This window comes from Apteryx rowi, unplaced genomic scaffold, assembly GCF_003343035.1.
Source record: "Apteryx rowi isolate R43461 unplaced genomic scaffold, aptRow1 scaffold_210, whole genome shotgun sequence".
In the NCBI taxonomy this organism is placed as follows: Eukaryota; Metazoa; Chordata; class Aves; order Apterygiformes; family Apterygidae; genus Apteryx; species Apteryx rowi.
Window position 1 is genome coordinate 515,905 of NW_020448420.1, and position 19,044 is coordinate 534,948.

The 19,044-nt window shown below is 39.2% G+C and overlaps 1 protein-coding gene across 3 annotated transcripts in view; it reads left to right on the top strand.

Moving 5' to 3' along the window:
• RBMS3 (RNA binding motif single stranded interacting protein 3) overlaps nt 1-19,044 on the top strand; it is a 440,168-nt gene that overhangs the window by 358,928 nt on the left and 62,196 nt on the right. For all 3 annotated transcript variants that reach the window (XM_026064203.1, XM_026064206.1, XM_026064204.1), the window contains exons 8-10: nt 4,946-4,992; nt 12,453-12,549; nt 15,168-15,218. In XM_026064203.1, coding sequence (XP_025919988.1) covers nt 4,946-4,992; nt 12,453-12,549; nt 15,168-15,218 — 195 coding nt within the window. The remainder of the gene's footprint in view (nt 1-4,945; nt 4,993-12,452; nt 12,550-15,167; nt 15,219-19,044) is intronic.

Genomic DNA, 19,044 nt, shown 5'->3' on the forward strand with positions numbered 1-19,044 from the left:
TGAAAGCCCATGGTGGCAGCTGGTGTGCTTTTCTTAGGTGCTTTTCACAGACTCCTCAGCACTAGTCCACAGACCTCCTCAAAGGTCCCTGGCACCTGGTGTAGCTCCCCTGGCGGGAGCTGGGGAAGTTGTTCATGGAAGATGCTTGCCAGCAGCACAGAAGATATCATAGGACCTAAGACTTTGTCATTTCTAGATACTTGTGTCTGTTGGAAGGCAAATGCCGTTCTGATGAATGTTGTTCTTGCTAAGGGTTCAGAGAGATTTGGAAGAGAAATAACGAATCCATCTTATTTYACATGATATTGAAGATGTGATCATTTTTTTAATAATCACTCCACAACTTAATAATTTCTTCGAGAGATTTACAAATCCAATTTACATAAGCGATGCAAATGTGATGGTCTAAGAGTCTTTTTAATGAGGGAAATGTGCTCATTTATGTTCAAATCATAACAAAGAGGGGAAAAAATGGAAACAGAATACCTTGTCATTTGCCCATGGAAAATTTTGAATGAAGGTCTTCAAACTTCTTTCTTTCTGAGTGAATCCTTGCCTTCCAGAAGCTTTCTAATATTTCCTGTGCTTTTTTCAAGGAAAAAGTTTAAATTTAAATTTAAAAAAAGGTGCAGACTGAGACTCATTTCCTTAGAACCTGTTCATTCACTGGTGTCAATAATTAGAAAACTACAGTACCAAAACAGTGAAAATGTTCATTCCTTTGCCCTGTTTTCAGATATTTCAATAAAAATAAATGATAGTAAATACACACACATACGCGTGCGCGCGCACACACACACACACACACACACACAGTTTAAATGGTCTTTTAAAAAAAATCATTATTTTAAATGAGCAAATTTTACTTCTGTGTCACTTGTGACATTCTGGATGTATTAGTTGACTGATCATTGAGAACAGTCTTTATTTATTATTATGTGAAGGAATGAGGACAGATATTCCTCTTATTGATTGCTTTAGAGATTTGCCTATTGAAATGCTGAGATGCCAATTTTTCATTTAGTAGCCAAGTTTATGTCTGTTACCTGGCTAAGCTGACATAAAAATTTGGTGGTTCAGTCATTCCTTAATAGAAGGTTTATCTGATAAATATTTTCCTGAAGCAATATTTCATCATCAGTGCCACTCTCTTGGGTGGCATTTCATCATGCAGTGTCCCTATCAGAAGAAGGAATAAGACCCTGTCCTTTCACTGAAACACAAGCAAAACAATGGATGAAAAACCTGGAAGAAAATAACCTTCAACACAACTGAGGACTGCTATTGAGGCATTAGGCAACGCCTTAGCATAGTTAATACCATATTAAGCACAGTGACAGCTATATTCCTGTCTTTTTTTATGGCAGCGTTGTTTCAATAAGCTGTACCTTCAAAGCACAGAAGTCTGGGGCCAACCCTAATATTCGCTTTTTGGTATTTTTGGAATTCCTTTTTGTGTATTGGAAGAAAGTGGAGAAAATTTTCCAGTAAGTTAATATTGCTCATCGGTTTGCTGATGAATGCGGATGCTTCAGACCATAAATCTTTCACTGGTCCAGGCTAACTGTTGCCTCTCCTGGGCTTCAGGCCAGTGTAATTTTGTAGGGAGGAATTACACAACTTGATGAGAAAGAAGTAAATAGTCCTCTGTTAGCAGCTATTTGAAATAGCAGCTGTTTGAGGCTATTCAGCACTGGGGGATATTAGCAATATTACTGGGCAAACTGTAGGTGGTGTAACATATGCACATATTGCCGCACACTGCGTCACATTTGTCTAATGTGAAGCTTTCACTTCCTGGCAAGCATAAYAGTGGTATTTATAGTGGTCACTGCTGAAGTATTTGAATAGATTGTGGTCACTGTACAGTTGGATATTCACTTTGGRTAAAGAGAAGCTGTTAATACTTTGAACATGGTAGTCCTCGTCAATGGTCACCATACTCCTTCTTCCAAGTGATGCTAATATGTAGAGAATGTGATGTTAATATATAGAGGACTGAATACGTGCCATTTTTCTGCCTGTTATAATGTATTAAAAACTTCTTCACTGTGAGGGTGACAGAGCACTGGAACAGGTTGCCCAGAGAGGTTGTGGAGTCTCCTTCTCTGGAGATACTCAAAACCCACCTGAATGCGATCCTGTGCAATGTGCTSTAGGTGACCCTGCTTGAGCAGGGGGGGTTGGACTAGATGATCTCCAGAGGTCCCYTCCAACCTCAACCATTCTGTGATTCTGTGATTCTGTGATCCACCCATAGCTCTAGGGCATGATAGCATTTGAGGGCAAGCTGAGGGTCTGTGTCGTAAAAGTTTGCTCAAATATCCATGATGAGAAAAGTAACTGAAATTGTCATAAATGAACATTTGCCTGTCTCATCTGGACACTATTCATTGCTAGAGCTCCATCGAAAGAGTCTCTGAAACTTGTCCCTTCTGCACCCTCAGTGTCCTTTAGTTTTTATGTCAAAGAAAATGAGAACAATTGTTCATTTTCTCCTTTCTTACACCCCCACTCTCCCCTTGCTGAAATTTTCTTCCCAGGTCACGCTGATCAGAAGTGTGGGATATAGCGTGCTTTGATCCAAGCAATTTTAAGGACCGTTAGATCTAGAAACTCCCTTATTTGGAAATCAGAGATCCCTCCTTTCCCAAGGGATTATAAGTTTTTTTGAGTAGATGTGTGATGAAATGTTAAAATGTCGACACCTTGATTTATAGAGTATCTCTTAAGCTATTTTTAACCTTTTTTTAAAAATTGTTAGAGCTAATTTTTCTGTCCCTCTAGGGCTTGCACATACTATTTAAGTTGTCTTTACCAGCACAGGGATATAAAAAGAGAGGAATAACAAACTTTGCAAGTGTTGAAAAGAGAAAGAAAAATAAAAGAGTATTTTTTCTCCAAAATGTATTGCAGGAAAATTATTTCTGATATTGAAGTTTTATTGGCTCCGTTTTGGGATGAACTGTCTACTTTTCCATTTGTAGGTAATGCAACTTTTCCAAATAATATAATATACTGAGAATGTAGAGTGGAAAGACAAGATGTAAGGAAATAAGGACAAGCTAAGTAGCTCATCTCTTATGATTATTTAAGCTAATTTTTTAGGTCAAACTTAGCAATGGTTGGGCTTACCCTAAATTTGATTCTTTGACATTTCAAGCTTGCAGAAATAGTCATTTTTGTTGCTCTTTGTATAAAATGAACAGATTTTTAAAAAATAGCCATGTGTTCTTAGGCTAAGTCTCCTGAACTGTCTTTTGCCTGGGAGCTGCTACATATTTTATTAAAACAATGGCATTTTCAATAAGCAAAAATTTGCCCTACCATCTGCTTAAAAGAATAATGTGAACAATATACAGATTTCCTAATGACAAAAACATCACTTTTTTGCCTAGATACGGTACTGTGGAGGCTACRCATTCATATCAGAAGTGATTTTTGGCTTCTGGAAACTCGGGCAGCATCCTTGTAGCTTGGTGGGCAGCTGCTAGGTCAGCCTGGCTTTTCTAGGAGTGCTCCTGCTCTGGACCTGCCTGTCACTAGGGCTGTGGGAGCAGGCCAAGCCTCCATGCTTTTCTGACCCATGCGAGCAGCCGTCTGGAAGGGGGCAGAGGCCATTATTCAAAAGTACTTAGGTAGATGGGTCCAGGGGCATTCAAAGCTCTCATCAAGAGCGTGGACCCTGCCGCATGGTTAGTAAAGCAGCTGCCCTTGAAGCTAATGCTTCTGTCTCATGTCTCAATCAATATGTGATCTGTAGGAAAAGCAGAAAGAGATACCGTGCCTCAGGGTGGGTGGGCGCCATGTCCATTTTTCAGCTGCTCCTAAATGTCTCTGGAAGAGCTGAAGCAAGAGGAGCACCCCACGTTGCTGGAGCCCCTCTCCTCTAGCCTCCCACTCCCATGCCAACAGTGAAACCTTCAGATCTCTTGGTAGAGTTATAGATTGAAAAGTGTTTCACAAAGGAAAAAAAGGAAGACAAAAAGCAAATGCTGTGTTTGTGGGAGGAGAGATTGTCAGTCCTGCGTATTAAAGTGGACTCTTGGGAAGGCACTGGTACCTCGCACACGGCTGCACCGGTCATCTTTGAACAACTGGCATGACCGGAGGAGTAGGCTGTGGTGGGAAATTCAGTCTCTATCTCTGTTCTGTCCCTGCCATTTCTGCTCTGCCTGTGGATGTGTTTGCTAATGGTGGTGGTGACAGTTGTTAACTAGATGCTGTTTTGACATTGCCAAATCTTTTCACACAGGTCACCATCTGCTTGATGGTGAACTGCAGTTGAAAGGCTCTGAGTAGCCCATTAACAAATTCTTTTGCTGTCCAAACCTCTAAAATATTTTAAAAACCCTGTTTAAAAGCTCAAACGGGTTTTCCCTTGGTTGCTCTTTTCTGCTTCACAGCCCAGTTTTTGTTACCTGTCTCACAGATATGAATTAACTATAAATACCCATGACAGCCCAGGGAAATCATAGACAGCTGGGGTCACACAGGGTGTGGTCTTTGAAGGAAAGATGAGACTCTTCCTGAGTAACTCCTCTGAAGTTGGTTTTACAATATTTGCAAACTACCTCTCTCACTGGGAATAATAGGATTTGGCCCTGCCATGTTATACTTGCTGCGCAATCTGATGTAAATCCATTGATCTTGGTGGAGTTATTGGTTGATACTGGTGCAACAAAAATGCAGTTTGGCCTAGGTGGTATGGGGAGATGATGACCAACATACTGAACTGACCCGTTTCTCAGGGATATCTCAGGCAGGGAAGGTAACCAAACTTTCCATGCTGCTCTGGACCATCTGAGTTTCCCTGGAGGATTTTAGCTCTCCATCTAGGTTTCATTCAGTTTTGATTCATATTGACTTAGAATATGTTTAATGTCATTTTTTTTTGCTGCAGTAATAGTAAAAAAATCTGTTTTTCTTCCCTAACTATGTGCAGGCTGGCATGGCTTTGACTTACGATCCAACAGCTGCTATACAGAATGGGTAAGGAATGCATGCTTTCTTATGCCTTTTTAAAAATTACTTTGAATGCCATCTTCTGTTTTCTCTTTCTGTGGTGAAACTTATTCAGAAGCGAATTCACTCAGTCATATTTGTCTAAAGCATGTAATGGTATATTGTCAGGTCTTTTAGTTTTCCTTTTGTTTTTATGCCCCGTTGTTTGTAATACCCATTTGAATGGGAAGTTATTTTTCCTAATAGTTTCCATCTCTATTTGGCAAATGCTAGTGGTTGTTTTTTTAATCTTTCTCTGTCAGGAAGCGGAAACCAATAAAGTTTCCCTTTATTGACTTTGCTTTTGTTAAAATGATTATCAAAGATTCCAGCATATTTTGGATAATAGAGCTRTTACTTAATCTGGGTTCTCTCTGCTGGTTGGATGGCTTCCATTGCTTTGTCTGAATAGAAATGCCAAATAGGGAGAAAGCCTTAAATTAGTGTGTGAGCAGATGTGATTTAGGGGTAGAATTTTGAACAACACTTTTTCATTTCTCATCTTCAGCTTGCCGACATAAAGAATTAGAACTTTTTTCAATTTTAGCAGAGAAGTCACATCACTGTATTATTTATCTGCATGATTACATTTCCAATTATTTCATGAGCTAAAAAAACAGATCTGTGAAATCTAGATATCCTTTCAGATAGGTTAACAATAATTTAAAGAGAAGCAAGAGGTTCAGCCCTGAACTCTTTGGCAGTCACTCTTGATCAGAAAGATGTTTGATATGATTATCATATTCCATACATACTCTCATCTGTGTTCTCCAGCTGAAGGGGAGAATGTATTGACATAGAGGAGAATGGGTTTATTTTTTAAGTGTTTGTTACAGCACTGCTAGTTGAAGCATTTCAAAAAGAAACTAACCTTCTCAGTAGCTTCAAAAAAATCAATAATCATAGTTAGCATATTTTACTTAATTGCCTTTTACCAGCAGTATCTTTGTGGGACTTGTTGTATTCCCATGTTGTGGAGAAAGAAGCCAAAGCAGAGCAACTCAGAAAAAAGGAGTATTTTTTTTCAAGACTGTGACTTCAGAATCCTTCTGGTTCTGGTTCCCTGGTCAGATCGCCCAGACAAGTCTTCCTTCTCTATCCCTTCTCCCATGCTATCGTCATACTTTTCAGCTGGTAACACGTTATAGGCTATAAATAAAACCATCGCTAGGTCATAATCCACTAGTGTTTCATCCAGGCAACTGGCTTTTATTTCAAGGGAATTCCTGTATGTCAGTTACGTGAGTGTTTTGGAAATTGTAATTTGAATGATCCTTTGAGATTATTATCACTTTATTTCAAGAATGATTTTCTGAAATTATGAAAATTGTCTGAGACCCAGACATCACTTACATCAGAGAGTACCCAGCGTTGCTCAGGTGTTTAGGTCACTCCGTTGTTTGAACATGCCGTCACGGATCATTGGGAAAAGAAATAGTATCCAATGGCGAATTTCAGCTCTGCAGTTTTTTAAATGTTCTTTAAATTGTAAAGCATGAAATAAACTACGGCATTGGATATCGCTCTAAGAATGATAATTACTGCTTTGACATATCTCATTTTTCTAGATCATCCAAATATTTTCAATTTGATCAGGACAAAACCATCTCATTCAAAATGCTCTTATGGTGAGATTTTGATTGCATGCAGTATCATGAGGAGAAACTATTACTATGTGGAAAACATCGATTTGCCCACAGAAAGTTACACAACTGTTGTTCCATCCTCTGGTGTAATCTCAAAAATGCTGTCACCTTAGGATCACCAGAACTGTCTGATTACATTATTTCTTTTTAGCTCCCCAAGCATTTATTTAATAGTATGTATATATCCTATAGTTATAAATTTTTACTATTTTTCATAAGCCTCTTTACTTGCAAGTACAGTAAAAATTTGGCTCATGGATTTTATTTTAGCTAAGTCTGGGAGCACCTCGATGCTTTGCTTGTAAAATGTGCAAATGTGCTTTGTTGCTCAGAAATACAGTAGATGTGTATCATAGCAGATGTGTGACCGTGGTATAGGAGAGCTAAAGGTTCTTATACACTCCGCTGGATGAAGTAAAACAGTTTAACTTAAAGCTCAGTAAAACTGAGTTAAGAAAGAAGTTGTTCTTCACAGTGGGGACAATCTAGGGGTGAGCACAAAGTTGATTCTTGCAGTTCTGCTGTGTTGCTTGTGTACCCATGTGGGTAAGATGCTGCATAATACTCTGCAGTAGGATGGAACAAGATGCTACGGTTTGYGTGGAGCAATGTTACCCAAAGATTTGGGAAACTAAGGCTACTTGTAGCAAGCATCTCTGGTTCAGTCAGGTTGAGCAGGTGTTGGCACTGTATGTGGCTGACAAGGACTTGTTGCCATACTGTGATAAGCATGAGTAACTTGGTGCCAACCAGCATGCAGCTTAGTGTACCAGGGCTGGAGAAGGGATGTGTGAAGATACCACATCCTAAGCCAAAGGGAAGTTTCAGGTGAGGTGTGAGTTAATGAGTTAATAGTAAACCAAAAAAAAAAAAAAAAAAAAATTGACTGCACATGCTAGCACCTATTAAAATCCTGTATAATACTGATGGATGTCTTTGATGCATTTTGACATATGTAAGGTGCTGAGTCCTCACAGGATATGTGGAGGCCCACTAGAGAGACAGCTGCAGGTATCGCAGGATGATATTTAAAATTCCAGACTCCTCAAGAGGCTTGTATTATATTGGGTTTTGGTTTGGGGCATAACCAAACCTCAGGGAAGAATTTGGACTCTTCCATGTTCTTCAGATGAAAAGGCAGGGATTCTCATTGCTCACAGTGTAGTACTATTGCTTTTATTATGGTATAACTGCATATTTTCTTTGAAAATCTATGGCAGGAATAAAACAAAAAGAGAGCAAGAGAGGCTCTCACTAAAAATAGCTAAGGCTTTTTCTCCACAAAAGCATAGATAATTTTCTTCTGAGTCTGTTAAGTCTTAAGGCTTGATTCTCCCTTCCATTATATTGTTTTTATGCCCATGTAACTGTTTAAGCATCCAGCAGAGTTACGTCAGTGTAAAACTGGTATAATGGAGCAGAGAATCATGCCCATAGTGTACCATAGCACTGCAGCATGAGTTAACGAAGAAGTGGTAACAGCACACTTCAGTAGATAAGGTCTTTTCCCATGCCAATCTCTCTGTGCCTTTTTGTTTTATAATCAGGCTTTCCTGAATTGCATTTGCAAAGGTACTCAGGTTTTATTTTGGGGAGTAGCGTACCTATTGTAATATGCTATTGATTTTTCAATTTGTGATATTAATATTATTTTAGTGGTTTAATGCACTCATACACAGAACAAAATAGAGCTCTTGTACTTGCACAGTAAAGATGCTCATTTAAAATGTTGCTGAGGCTTGAGTCCTCTTGGCCATTTGACTAAAATTGCAATGTACTGTATCAGTTTAATATCTGATATCTGGGGGACTGTACTGTGCATTTGCAGGCCAATGGACTCAATATTCAGATAGGTCTTTTTCATCTCAAACATCTGACTCTGTGGCTTATTGCAATGGAAAATTGCTGCTCTGATAATGCTTGGTAATACTCCTACATTATGTGAGCCCCAGGATACTATTTATGAATCTAACTTTTTCAGTACTGCCTGCAGGCATGAGGCATGAGCAAATGTTGTTTATTGCTGTGCAAATAGGGACTCGCTCTTGTGCAGACTGTGTGTGGAAGCTTGCATATTCCCCCATAGGATGGGAACCGTATGGATTTTTTTTCTTTTTTTTTGGCAGGCAAATAGCAACCAGACGCTACAGATAATGCGGTCCCCAAATGTGGAGGGAGGGTTGATGTGTGTGGGGGAGAGTATGTGCTTTGTCTGTTAAGCAACAGAAACTATTCTTACAGCATTGCCTGTGTGTGCCTAATGATCTGCTGTGAAYGTGGTTCTTTTAAGGTCTCTTAAGAATATTTTCTTTTAAGCCCTTTATAAACTGTTCATGAACATCCAGAAACATCTTTTTGCCTCCTCCTGATCAGTGTTTTTTTCCCCTGGGCTTATGAAATCCACACATGCCAAAAAGGTCCCTTTTTAATGCAAGGGCAGTGTCCGTTTTGCCTCTTTCCTGTCACCTGCATTTGTACGTTTTTGCTTCTAGCAATGCAGTTGCAGTAGAGGAACAAGGACACTGGCTTGCACCTGCAAAAAACTTTGCACAGGCTGCAACATATGGCGGCAAACCATGTTTGCGGAAAATGTGGCCAAGTCTTTTGGAGGGCTCTCCTCAGAGCTCACAGGTCAACTACCACAAAACCTGCAGCTCTCAAAGTACAGTACAAGCTACTGCACTTTTTAATGCCAAGAGATTTGGGGATCTAATCAAACAATAAGTCTAAAATGAGTCAAAGCTAGCATAATTCATATCTTTTTCCATTTCTCTTTCCAATGTCCATATTATATTGACTGCGAATCCTGCATTCCCTTGGACTTACTTGCAGCATGCATCTTTTTTTCATGCACCTCTCCCTGAGGCTAAAGGATTGCTGATGTAATCCAAAGGCCAGAATGCATAAAACATGCTAAGGCAAGGTCAGCAGCTGCAGAGGTCTTCTTGGGGCAGTGCGGTGTTTGCTACACCTTCATTTTTGCTCCTTCTATCTTTTTTCTGAGCTGCCCACCATGTCACTTATGCCAATGTAGATATATTATGTATCTGGACATTAGCCTAATTGTATGTAAAGGAAATTTGGATGAGATGTCTCCGTGACTCGTGGATGAGAGCATTTCAAGTCCTCATAGTGAGTGCGACCCACCAGGCCGTGCTTGCCTGCAGCACACTGGCAGCTTGAACTTCCCACTCCTGGGGAGGCTCCATGTGAGCCCGGGTGTCCCAGGCAGCAGCGCCTGCCCTGTCCTCAGCATACTAGTAGCCTTCAAGCTTGGCAGAGAGGGCTTCAGAATATACTTGTTCAGTTTTTGCGCTGTTGAATTCCCCTAGGCAATTTGCAAGTCCTTTTTTTTTTAGATCTGTTACAGCACRAGTGACACTGTAGCAGGAGAAGCTTTGTCTCCAAGCATAAGGGATTTCTGATTATAAAATGTTTGACCTGCGCCCTGTCACAGTGACTCACATTGTTAAAACTGATTTATGACTATTAAAATTGAAATATATGAACTGGATGTTCTCACATTTCCTTCCTTTCTCTTCTTTGACTCTCTGGTTGCAGGTATTTTCACAATATAGCTGAGTGTCCTGATAATATGTTTTATTTGATGCGTATTTGAGAGTGTTGCAAACTGTGACAGATAAATGGTATTGGCAGGGGTGTTGGAAGGGTTGTATTTTTCACATTACCAGAGCGTACGTTCTACAAGCTTATGTACTATTCAGATAACTCCACCTCTAAGCTGAAAATGCAATGGTTAGCTGTCTGTCAAGTTCTTGGCTTAACACACATTTTCTGTAAATTTGGTAGTATTTGCTTGGATTTATTGGAGAGTTTATTCCAAAAGATCAGCACTACTTTCAAATGGAAAGTTGTTTCTCTGCTGAACTCTCCACTGTCGGAGTGGTTCGTACCTGAGTGGCAGCGTTTCATCTTCCTCAGGAGTGGAGCATCAGTGCCCGCCTGATGGGTAGAATTAGAACCGAAGGAACAAAAATGTGTTATTTTCTCTGAAGAGTTTTGTTTTTATCCTGTCCTTCGGTTCAAGAGGTTTATATATAATTTCTATTGTATGTTCTACCTGTAGAGCAAATTCTGTCTGTCAGCTGGCCATTGACTGTTTTCATTTGCAGCTTAACCTTCATCTGGGAACAGACCTTCAGAATAGGGCTGTATTGTTAATGTGCATCATGCTAATGCCATAGACAAACCCGACCAGTGCTAAAAAATATCCCCCCAAAATAATTTGGAGTGAAAATAATGAGGTATATTTGATACAAGCAGTGGGATATAAATACCGCTAACTTCTTGTAAAAGGATGCATACAAAATTGGACAAAGACACAATTTTAAAATAGTCTCTGTGTGAGCATTGTGAGGGCAGATAAATGTTCGTAAAATAGCAATATATTTCTATTAAACAAAAAATCACTCAGACACCACCTGCTGCTTTTGGCATCTTAAAATCTTATTTGGAATAGAGAAAACAAATGATTGCTTCTCTGTCTCCCTCTCCCCTTCTAACTTTGGATGTTTCCACCCAACCTTCAAAAACGGCAGCCTGTTTTTCCAAGCCTATTGGTTGAGTGAACTCAGTGATTATTTGAGCCTGCATCTAGAATGAATACATCCAGTCTGAACTAGACTGATTAGTACTAAATCCAGGATGCCAGGGCGATCAGGAAATGGAGCACTTGTTTAAACACCAGTAATAATTTTTTTGTTGCATGGCTCTCATGGAAAGCTACTGTTGATTGCCTCAGTGTGGGGAGGAAAAAAAAAAAAAAGAGGCAGGGAGTGCAGTCCGCTTCACTGTTACAGAGAGAGCATATGTGCAAAATCTTCTGTTGCTTTTAAGACTGGCGCATGCTGTATGAGAACAGTCTGCATGAAGTTTAAATGGGACAAGAGACCATTGCACAGGAGTATATTTGTCTCTCTTTTAGAAGTCAAAGATATTAGTATTCTGGTAGCTGTAAGCCCATAAATGTTCTTTTTTTAAGCAATTTTCTTTATTGGCTTACAGTTAAAACTGAAAAAAGGGCAAATACAAAAAACTTTGCAAGCACACACATGTTAAGTACTTACACAATGCACCAGTAGTGATATTTTTCAAATTATAATTTTGTCAATAATCATTAACCCACAGGGAAAGAGAACAAATATAGCATTTATTACCATCAAGCAAGAAATGGCACAACTTTTGATCATMACATGCAACAGTGGAAATAAAAACAACTAAATTTGAGATTTTCAGTGCTGCCTGGGGCATTTAGACTCATAATTCTTGATAAATTTCTCTGAAAGGTAGGTGTCTAGCTCTCTGTTAAGATGAATATGAAAATTTCATCCAGTTTCTATAGCCATCCCTTAATAAAATAATTCAGGCATATATATGCCTGAAACACTAAACTGTTAAGATCTGAAAAKAAAACATTACTGTATGTATAAATGAATCAGTATCATTGTCTTTGATATCATGAAAGAAATTTCCCATCACTAGATAGCACTCTGGAAAATCATCTGACTTTGCATTTCAAATAATTACTCCTTATATTGCGAAGTTCTATATTTGTGCTAGTTGAAGTGAAAAAAATATGCTTGTGTAAATATTCCTCCTCCTTTCCATTTTCAAGATATACTTAGTGGAGCCATCATGTCTTTTTTATTGTGGTTTTGGAAATAGATGGTCATAATTACCTGGGTAGATTCCTTTTGTCTTCGCCTGGGAGGCAGTGAATTAGTCAGTCAGAGTCTAGCAGTCAAAAGGTTCAAAAATCTTCCTTTTGTTCTTTGTTTGCAGATTTTATTCCTCACCGTACAGTATTGCAACAAACCGCATGATTCCACAGACATCAATCACGCCATTCATCGCTGCTTCCCCTGTCTCTACATATCAGGTACGTCAGATTTGCACTTGTCTGCTATGTTTCCCATTTAATTATGTTTTGGATGTGGATGAAGGCAAAGGGTATGMCATAGAAAATTGTGTGAGTGCTTGCACTCTTGAATCACGCTTTAAACAAAAGGCTTTTTAGTAGTATTCAGGTATCATTTGATGTAGGGTTTCGAGTGTTTCCTGTGTTCTTTACACTAAGCAATAAAACCCATCATATATATATTTTTTTATTTCAATCAGTAAATAGCATTTTTCTTCATTTCCAGTTGACAACAGTAGAAGCTTGTCATCCTTAATGAAATGTTGTCATTTTGGCTTCCTTTCATTGGCAAAAAGTTTTATAAAATGCATCTTTGTATAATTTATGTTGACTGCATTGTGTTTTGACCTTTTCACCTCAGCTGAATTTGTTCTAGTAGCAGCATCCTTTAACAACATTCATTTTTATCCAATAATCCCTAACAAAGCAAGATACTTTGAGATAATTGTCCTCATGTCCTTCTTCAGTCTCCCACACATTTTGTCTTTCAGAGCTTCTCTTTTGAGCATATCGCTCACAGGTCTCCACTGGGAAATTATTGCCCAGCTCTGGCTTGCTGAGGTGGAAGTCAGAACTTGGTTGTATAGTTTTATTATTAGCCATTCTCTGGGAACATACCACTTTCATTGCGAAGCTGGTCATTGCCTATATGTTTTCCCATTTCAGTTATTTCTGTCCTGTAGCATCACTGCTCTTCCAGGCCTGAGTCCTACCTGAGAAAAGTCAACCAAACTTGCCAAGCTGCATGGTGGATTGTTTTTCATGTTAAGAATGGTTTGGGGGGTTGGGTTTTTTTGTTTGTTTATTTTTTTGAGATGGTATGCCATTATCTACAGGTAATGCTAGGAGGTTGTGCCCAAAATCATTTTGCTGACTGAGTTTTAAACTTGGTCTTCAAAGATGAATTATTCTCGRCATTTTCCTTAACTTTTGTGTTCTTTAATCTTAGAAGGCTATGTAGCATTTCTCAAGCAAAAGTTGTTTGGATGAGATAAGTTCAATAAATTTCAGTATGTCAGGCAACATAAATTCTAAAATTTCAGAAGACCTGGTAGTGTCAGAAGTATCCAAATGCAACTCACCTACACTTTTCTCAGTAGCAAAGCTGGCTTAAGAGGTTCCTCCTTCTCATATGCAGCCACTTACTCTCCTCCCTGCTCCACAGTTCACAGTTGCCCCCCTCTGCATCAGTTCATGGTTTGATGTGTCTGCAATATAAACCATTGATTAGCTTTTTTTTTTTAAGACCCAGATCATTTTCCATATGTAGTTTACAGTTGAAGACCAGAGACATTTTCTTTGGCACAGCTGAGGAACTGCCAGGAGCAAGGAACAGCAGCAAGCAGTGGCAGCTAGAATGTTTTTTTTCTAGTGGGGATTCACAGTAGAAAATTTTGTAGTAAATGTGTGTGCGCATCTACTATACACTGTGTGTAGCAGCTGATTTTGGTTGTAAAGTTATTGCACTGAACTTATTTTTCAACAAAAAATCTAATTCATTCAACTTCATCATAAAAAGAAGTGTTGAAGCACACTGTAATTATACAATTAATTCTCAAAACTTGCTTCATGAATGAAATCGCAGGGCATCTGGAGAGTCGGGGCCATGTAACTTGCTCCTATGCGTCCCTTTTCATGCTCAATCTGAGATGCCACCCAGCCATCTCTTTGAGCTCGTGGCCAGCCACTGAAATCTCCACTGATGGCCACAGCATGGGTGTATTTTTGTATCCTTCCTGTGTGCTGTGATGCCTGGATTGGTGCAAAAGGAGTCTAAGACACCCAGTTCCTGGGGTTGGGTCTGAGCTATGCCCTCCACGTGCTAACATGTGGGCCATCCACGCTTAGCACAAGAGGGAACAGAGAYTCAAACATGACACCACAAATGCACAAGATGTCTGGCATGCGTTTAAGTGTTGGAAAAAATATACATATCCATGAAATTTTTTGGATGTCACTAGTAAGACAGAACAACAAAGAAAGGTTTTAGTGAGGTGGATGGACCCCACTATGCCAAGGTAAGAGCTGCCCTGGAGGGCAGGGACATCTTAAGCCAGCTTTGACATGGTAGCTTTCAATTAGAATAAGCTTCAAAAGCTTTGAACTAGATCTGCAGCTCTTACTGAATGGGATAAATTATTCTGGGATCTCTGAAAATATTGTGGCTTTGAAAGTATATACAGATACTTTTGAAAATAAACTTTGAACATTTTATGTCTGGTACACTGTCAGTTGGACGATGTGTTCATGACTACGTTGATGGATGAAAGCAAACAAAATACAAATGAAAAAGTAGAACAACATGGAAGACTGCTATATGAGACAGAACACTGCAGGTCTTAGACGTGGTGCAGTCTCACAGACTTCTGAGTTTAGTGGAAAAGTTATCAAATAAATTTGAAAGGATTTTTCTATGTCAATAATTTTCAGAAGCATAAATGAATGTTGCCTTAAGTTACATTAGTTAAGTCTTTTACCAGAATTAGCTCCATAGTTGTAAAAGAAAGAATAATTTCACATAAATCATTGGAGTTCTGTTTTTTACTTTTCTGTGCTAACTAAAAGTTTTTGATATGCAGGTCCAGAGTACTTCATGGATGCCTCATCCGCCATATGTTATGCAACCAACAGTAAGTAGATACTTGTTCATATCCAGCTAAAAGTGCCTACAACGTAGCCTCGCTCTGCTTGTCAGCCACATACAAAATCCTAGGTCATGTAAAAGCAATCAGCTGCTCCCTTTGACAAGAACCCTCCGTTGTAAAAATCCTGCTTCTTTAAAGAATACTATTTGATTTAGTGAAAAGGGGAGGATGGGTAATATGTTATATAATTGCATTGATTATAAGAGAATAACAAGCTCTAAAGTGTAGTTTCTGAAGCTTTGCTTCAGGGACTGCAAGATAACTGCATTCCTGCATACTTTGAATTGCCAGGATCAACACGTTACCCCTCCCTTATATGCTTATCCATCAAAAAAGCCCTTTGTAGTCGTATATACTTTAAAGGATCCTCAATGCTACATTAATGTATTTCAAGTACTGAAATAGGGTAAAGCGCAGCTGTCTTACAGATTCTCTGCCAAATCTGGATCCGCTTTATGATTTGGCCAGTCAGCTCTTTTTTCTGAATAAAATTTCTTCATCCTTCATCAGTTTATAACTACTACTTATAGCTGCATTACACTTTTAGCATCATTCTTTAGAAGTAGTGGAGGTGAATTTTTGTTTACCTCACAGAAGAGTTTTGACACACTTTGCCTAAATATTAGCATATACCAGAAGAAAGCAACAGATTGAATCCCACTGTGCACAGATTGCTTTAGGTGTATAGTTTTGTTTCTTAGATTTGATCAATTTCTCAGATATGGATCCACTTAAGAGTGGTGTTAATTGAAATTTAAATGTGTATTCCGCATAAGCATGGGTGCACTGATTTATATGAGGAGAGTAAAATTAAAATGAAGATGTATGGTTTAGGATTGTCCATTATTCACATTTGCGTTCAAATATTTTGATTTCATGGTAGAGTAACTTCTACTAGCATTTTTTTTGGTGGGAGAAAGCAGTGTGGACATAATTACCCTACATGTCTTCTTAGTAGCACAGGACTCTAATCCCGATTTGAAGTCCACTTCCACATCCCTCAGCTCTTGGGAGCCAAGTTCTTCAGTTTTCTCTAAGCAGGCAATGATCATAGTGTGTGATTGAATGTCTCCTGGAAGCCCAGTCCTAACTAGTGTGGAAGAAAGAATTCCCTGCAAAAGAATTTCAGAAGAAAGTGAAATTGGGAAGGATCAGAATGGAAATTTCCCCGCTTGGAAGGCTCTTTATGTAATGTCAGGAACTGGAAAAGAGCCTCCTAATCTGGTTGCCAGAACAGCAAGGAATCAGGCCTTCAGCCTCACTGCCTCGCCCTCCAGCTTGCGGAGCTGGATGGGCAGTGCAGGGCTTGTGAAGGGATGGGAGCAGATGGGGAAGGCCTGAGCTCTGCAATGCTCAGGCAGGAGACAGGGTATCAACCCCTAGCAGCCCTACTTGAAATACTTTTGTTGTAGAGTTGTAGAGCAAACAAAATTGTTTGAGTGACTTTCACATGGGCAACCTAGAAGCCATCACATAGTTTTCCAAACTGAAAACCAGATTTTTTTCCACAAAACTGAAATTATTCCAAAGATAATTTGGTGTGACAAAAAGCATTTTCTGCCAAAAGTTATTCTTGGAGAAGATCCCCAACTAACTCTAATGATAATACACAAAAATGTTTTTGTGGAGAAGTTAGGATTGTTGCATATGCCACATATTAGGCAAAATGTTGCACAAGCCAAGGAACAAAAAGCTTAACCACACAATATATTGTACCTTATTCTCTGTCCCAGCAAAAACATATCCCTTGATTGAAACTGTTGTTTACCATAAATCAATACATTTCAGTTCTATTCTACCAGGTTTTCCCCTGTTCAGCAAAGTATTTTTCTCCAGCACTAGTAGCTGTGAGTATTTTGGTGCGGTAATTGGATGTATTAGGAGAAAATAGTTTGGTAAAGGGCTGTGAAGAGAAAAATAATTCTTAAAGTGAGTGGCATCCTCAATATGCTGAGTTAAATTTGTATTCGTTGCCTGCCAGAGAATTGTATCAAAGAAAGTATGTGTGCTTGTATGTGGAAAAGCGGAGGGAGAGTGGGTAAGTGGTTTAACTTTTCAGTTCAATGTCATTGCCTTTGTGGGTTACCTCCATATGTTGTCTGTAGCAGTTCTAGTCTCTTCACTTAAAAGTTTTTCCAGCGTGTTTCCCAAGAATATGGTTTTTTTTTAATAAATGGACATAAGGCAGCTAGCATTGAAGAAGTGTAATAGCGAAAAAGAAGAACTGCCAATCCCCAGACTTCATCCAGAGCCCAATTCTTTATTAAAAATGTCAGAAAAGTAGTCAGAGAATCATTACACAGAAGACTCAAGAGGCATCAGAATTAAAGGCTTGTTTTGAAAGGAAATAAAGGCTCTACATGCATTGTAAGATTGCGTTAGATTCATGCCTAACTGTAGACTCTATTCTAGGCACCTACATAACTTTAAAAAGATAAAAAAGAAGAAAAAGAAAAGATGATGACAAAGTTGGCAGAATTTAAGAATTTAAGATGAGAGTTTTGGTAGCCCAGTGGAACTGGGAACTTCCTAATCCAGTTAGCTATTTGTTTGTTCTAGTAACTTAGTTTGCTGTGCTATTATCTAGATTGTCACCACTTTACTTCACAATATGCTATGAGATGATTGATTGTGGTGCGTGATGTCCCACTGGAAGCCAGCACTGATAAATATTACATTCCCCTTGCCACAGGAAGGAGAACATTTTGTTAAGGCTGTGTTATTCTCTGTGAATAAAGATGAACTCTCTTAAAGCAAGCACAGTTTGAATTGCTTAAAATGCTGATGCTTCATTCATTGTTTTAATTATAAGAATAGGCTAAATTTTGTTACTGGATGATTAGTTTTTCCTTTCAGAGGAAAGGTCCTACTTGATATATATGTGTAATTTAACACCAGGTAGTATCCCTCATAACAGAGGGAAGTGGAGACCGTGCTGAGGAGGAGGCAAAGGGGAGTTTGCCGCCTTCTGCGCATGGACAGGGCGTTTTTCACCCAGATTTGCGCGCTGACTGGCAGGAGGGAAGAGCCGCGCTGCACAACGTAACCACCCCGCACCTCCTGGAGTACCACCGAATGCCTTGTTGACAGCGTGCAGCCTCAGCCCTTGGTTACTCAGCAAAGCCTGATCCACCCTTGCTCTGAAATCTCACAGGAGATGAGATCTGTGGGCCAAAGATTAGTTTTTCTTTGTTTTGCTGCCCTCTTCTTCGCTTGCCTACCTCTACAGACACTGGAACAAGCTGCCCAGAGAGGTTGTGGGGTTTCCATCCTTGGAGATATTCAAAAGCCATCTGGACATGGTCCTGGGCAAACTGTTGTAGGTGACCCTGCTTGGGCAGGGGGGTTGGACTAGATGATCTCTAAAGGTCCCTTCCAGCCTCAACCATGCTGTGATTCTGTGATACGTGTTTGCCACCTGTCTGTCCACTCTCAGTTAAGTACGATATTCTTTCTTCAGTGATATCCCCCACAGTAAGCTGGCCTGCCTGAGACGTTGCACATTTATTTCCTTTTTATACATCATTTTCTACCACATCTTCCTGATGCATGTATGCATTCTGTATCCCTTTACTTGGTGGATTAAAAAACAGCACTATAATAAAAGGTCGTATCTCCAGTTCCCTCCATAACTTTTTAAAGTACAACGAAATAAACCTCTGGTTCTAATAGATAGCAATAATGTATATATTAACAGAAAAAATGTATATTATTTTCCCTTCCCCAACCTTGTTTGCCTTCTTTCTTTTGTGATCTCCTTAAAAACAGATAATAACCATAATAACCTTCTATTAGAAAAGACTGTGAGAAA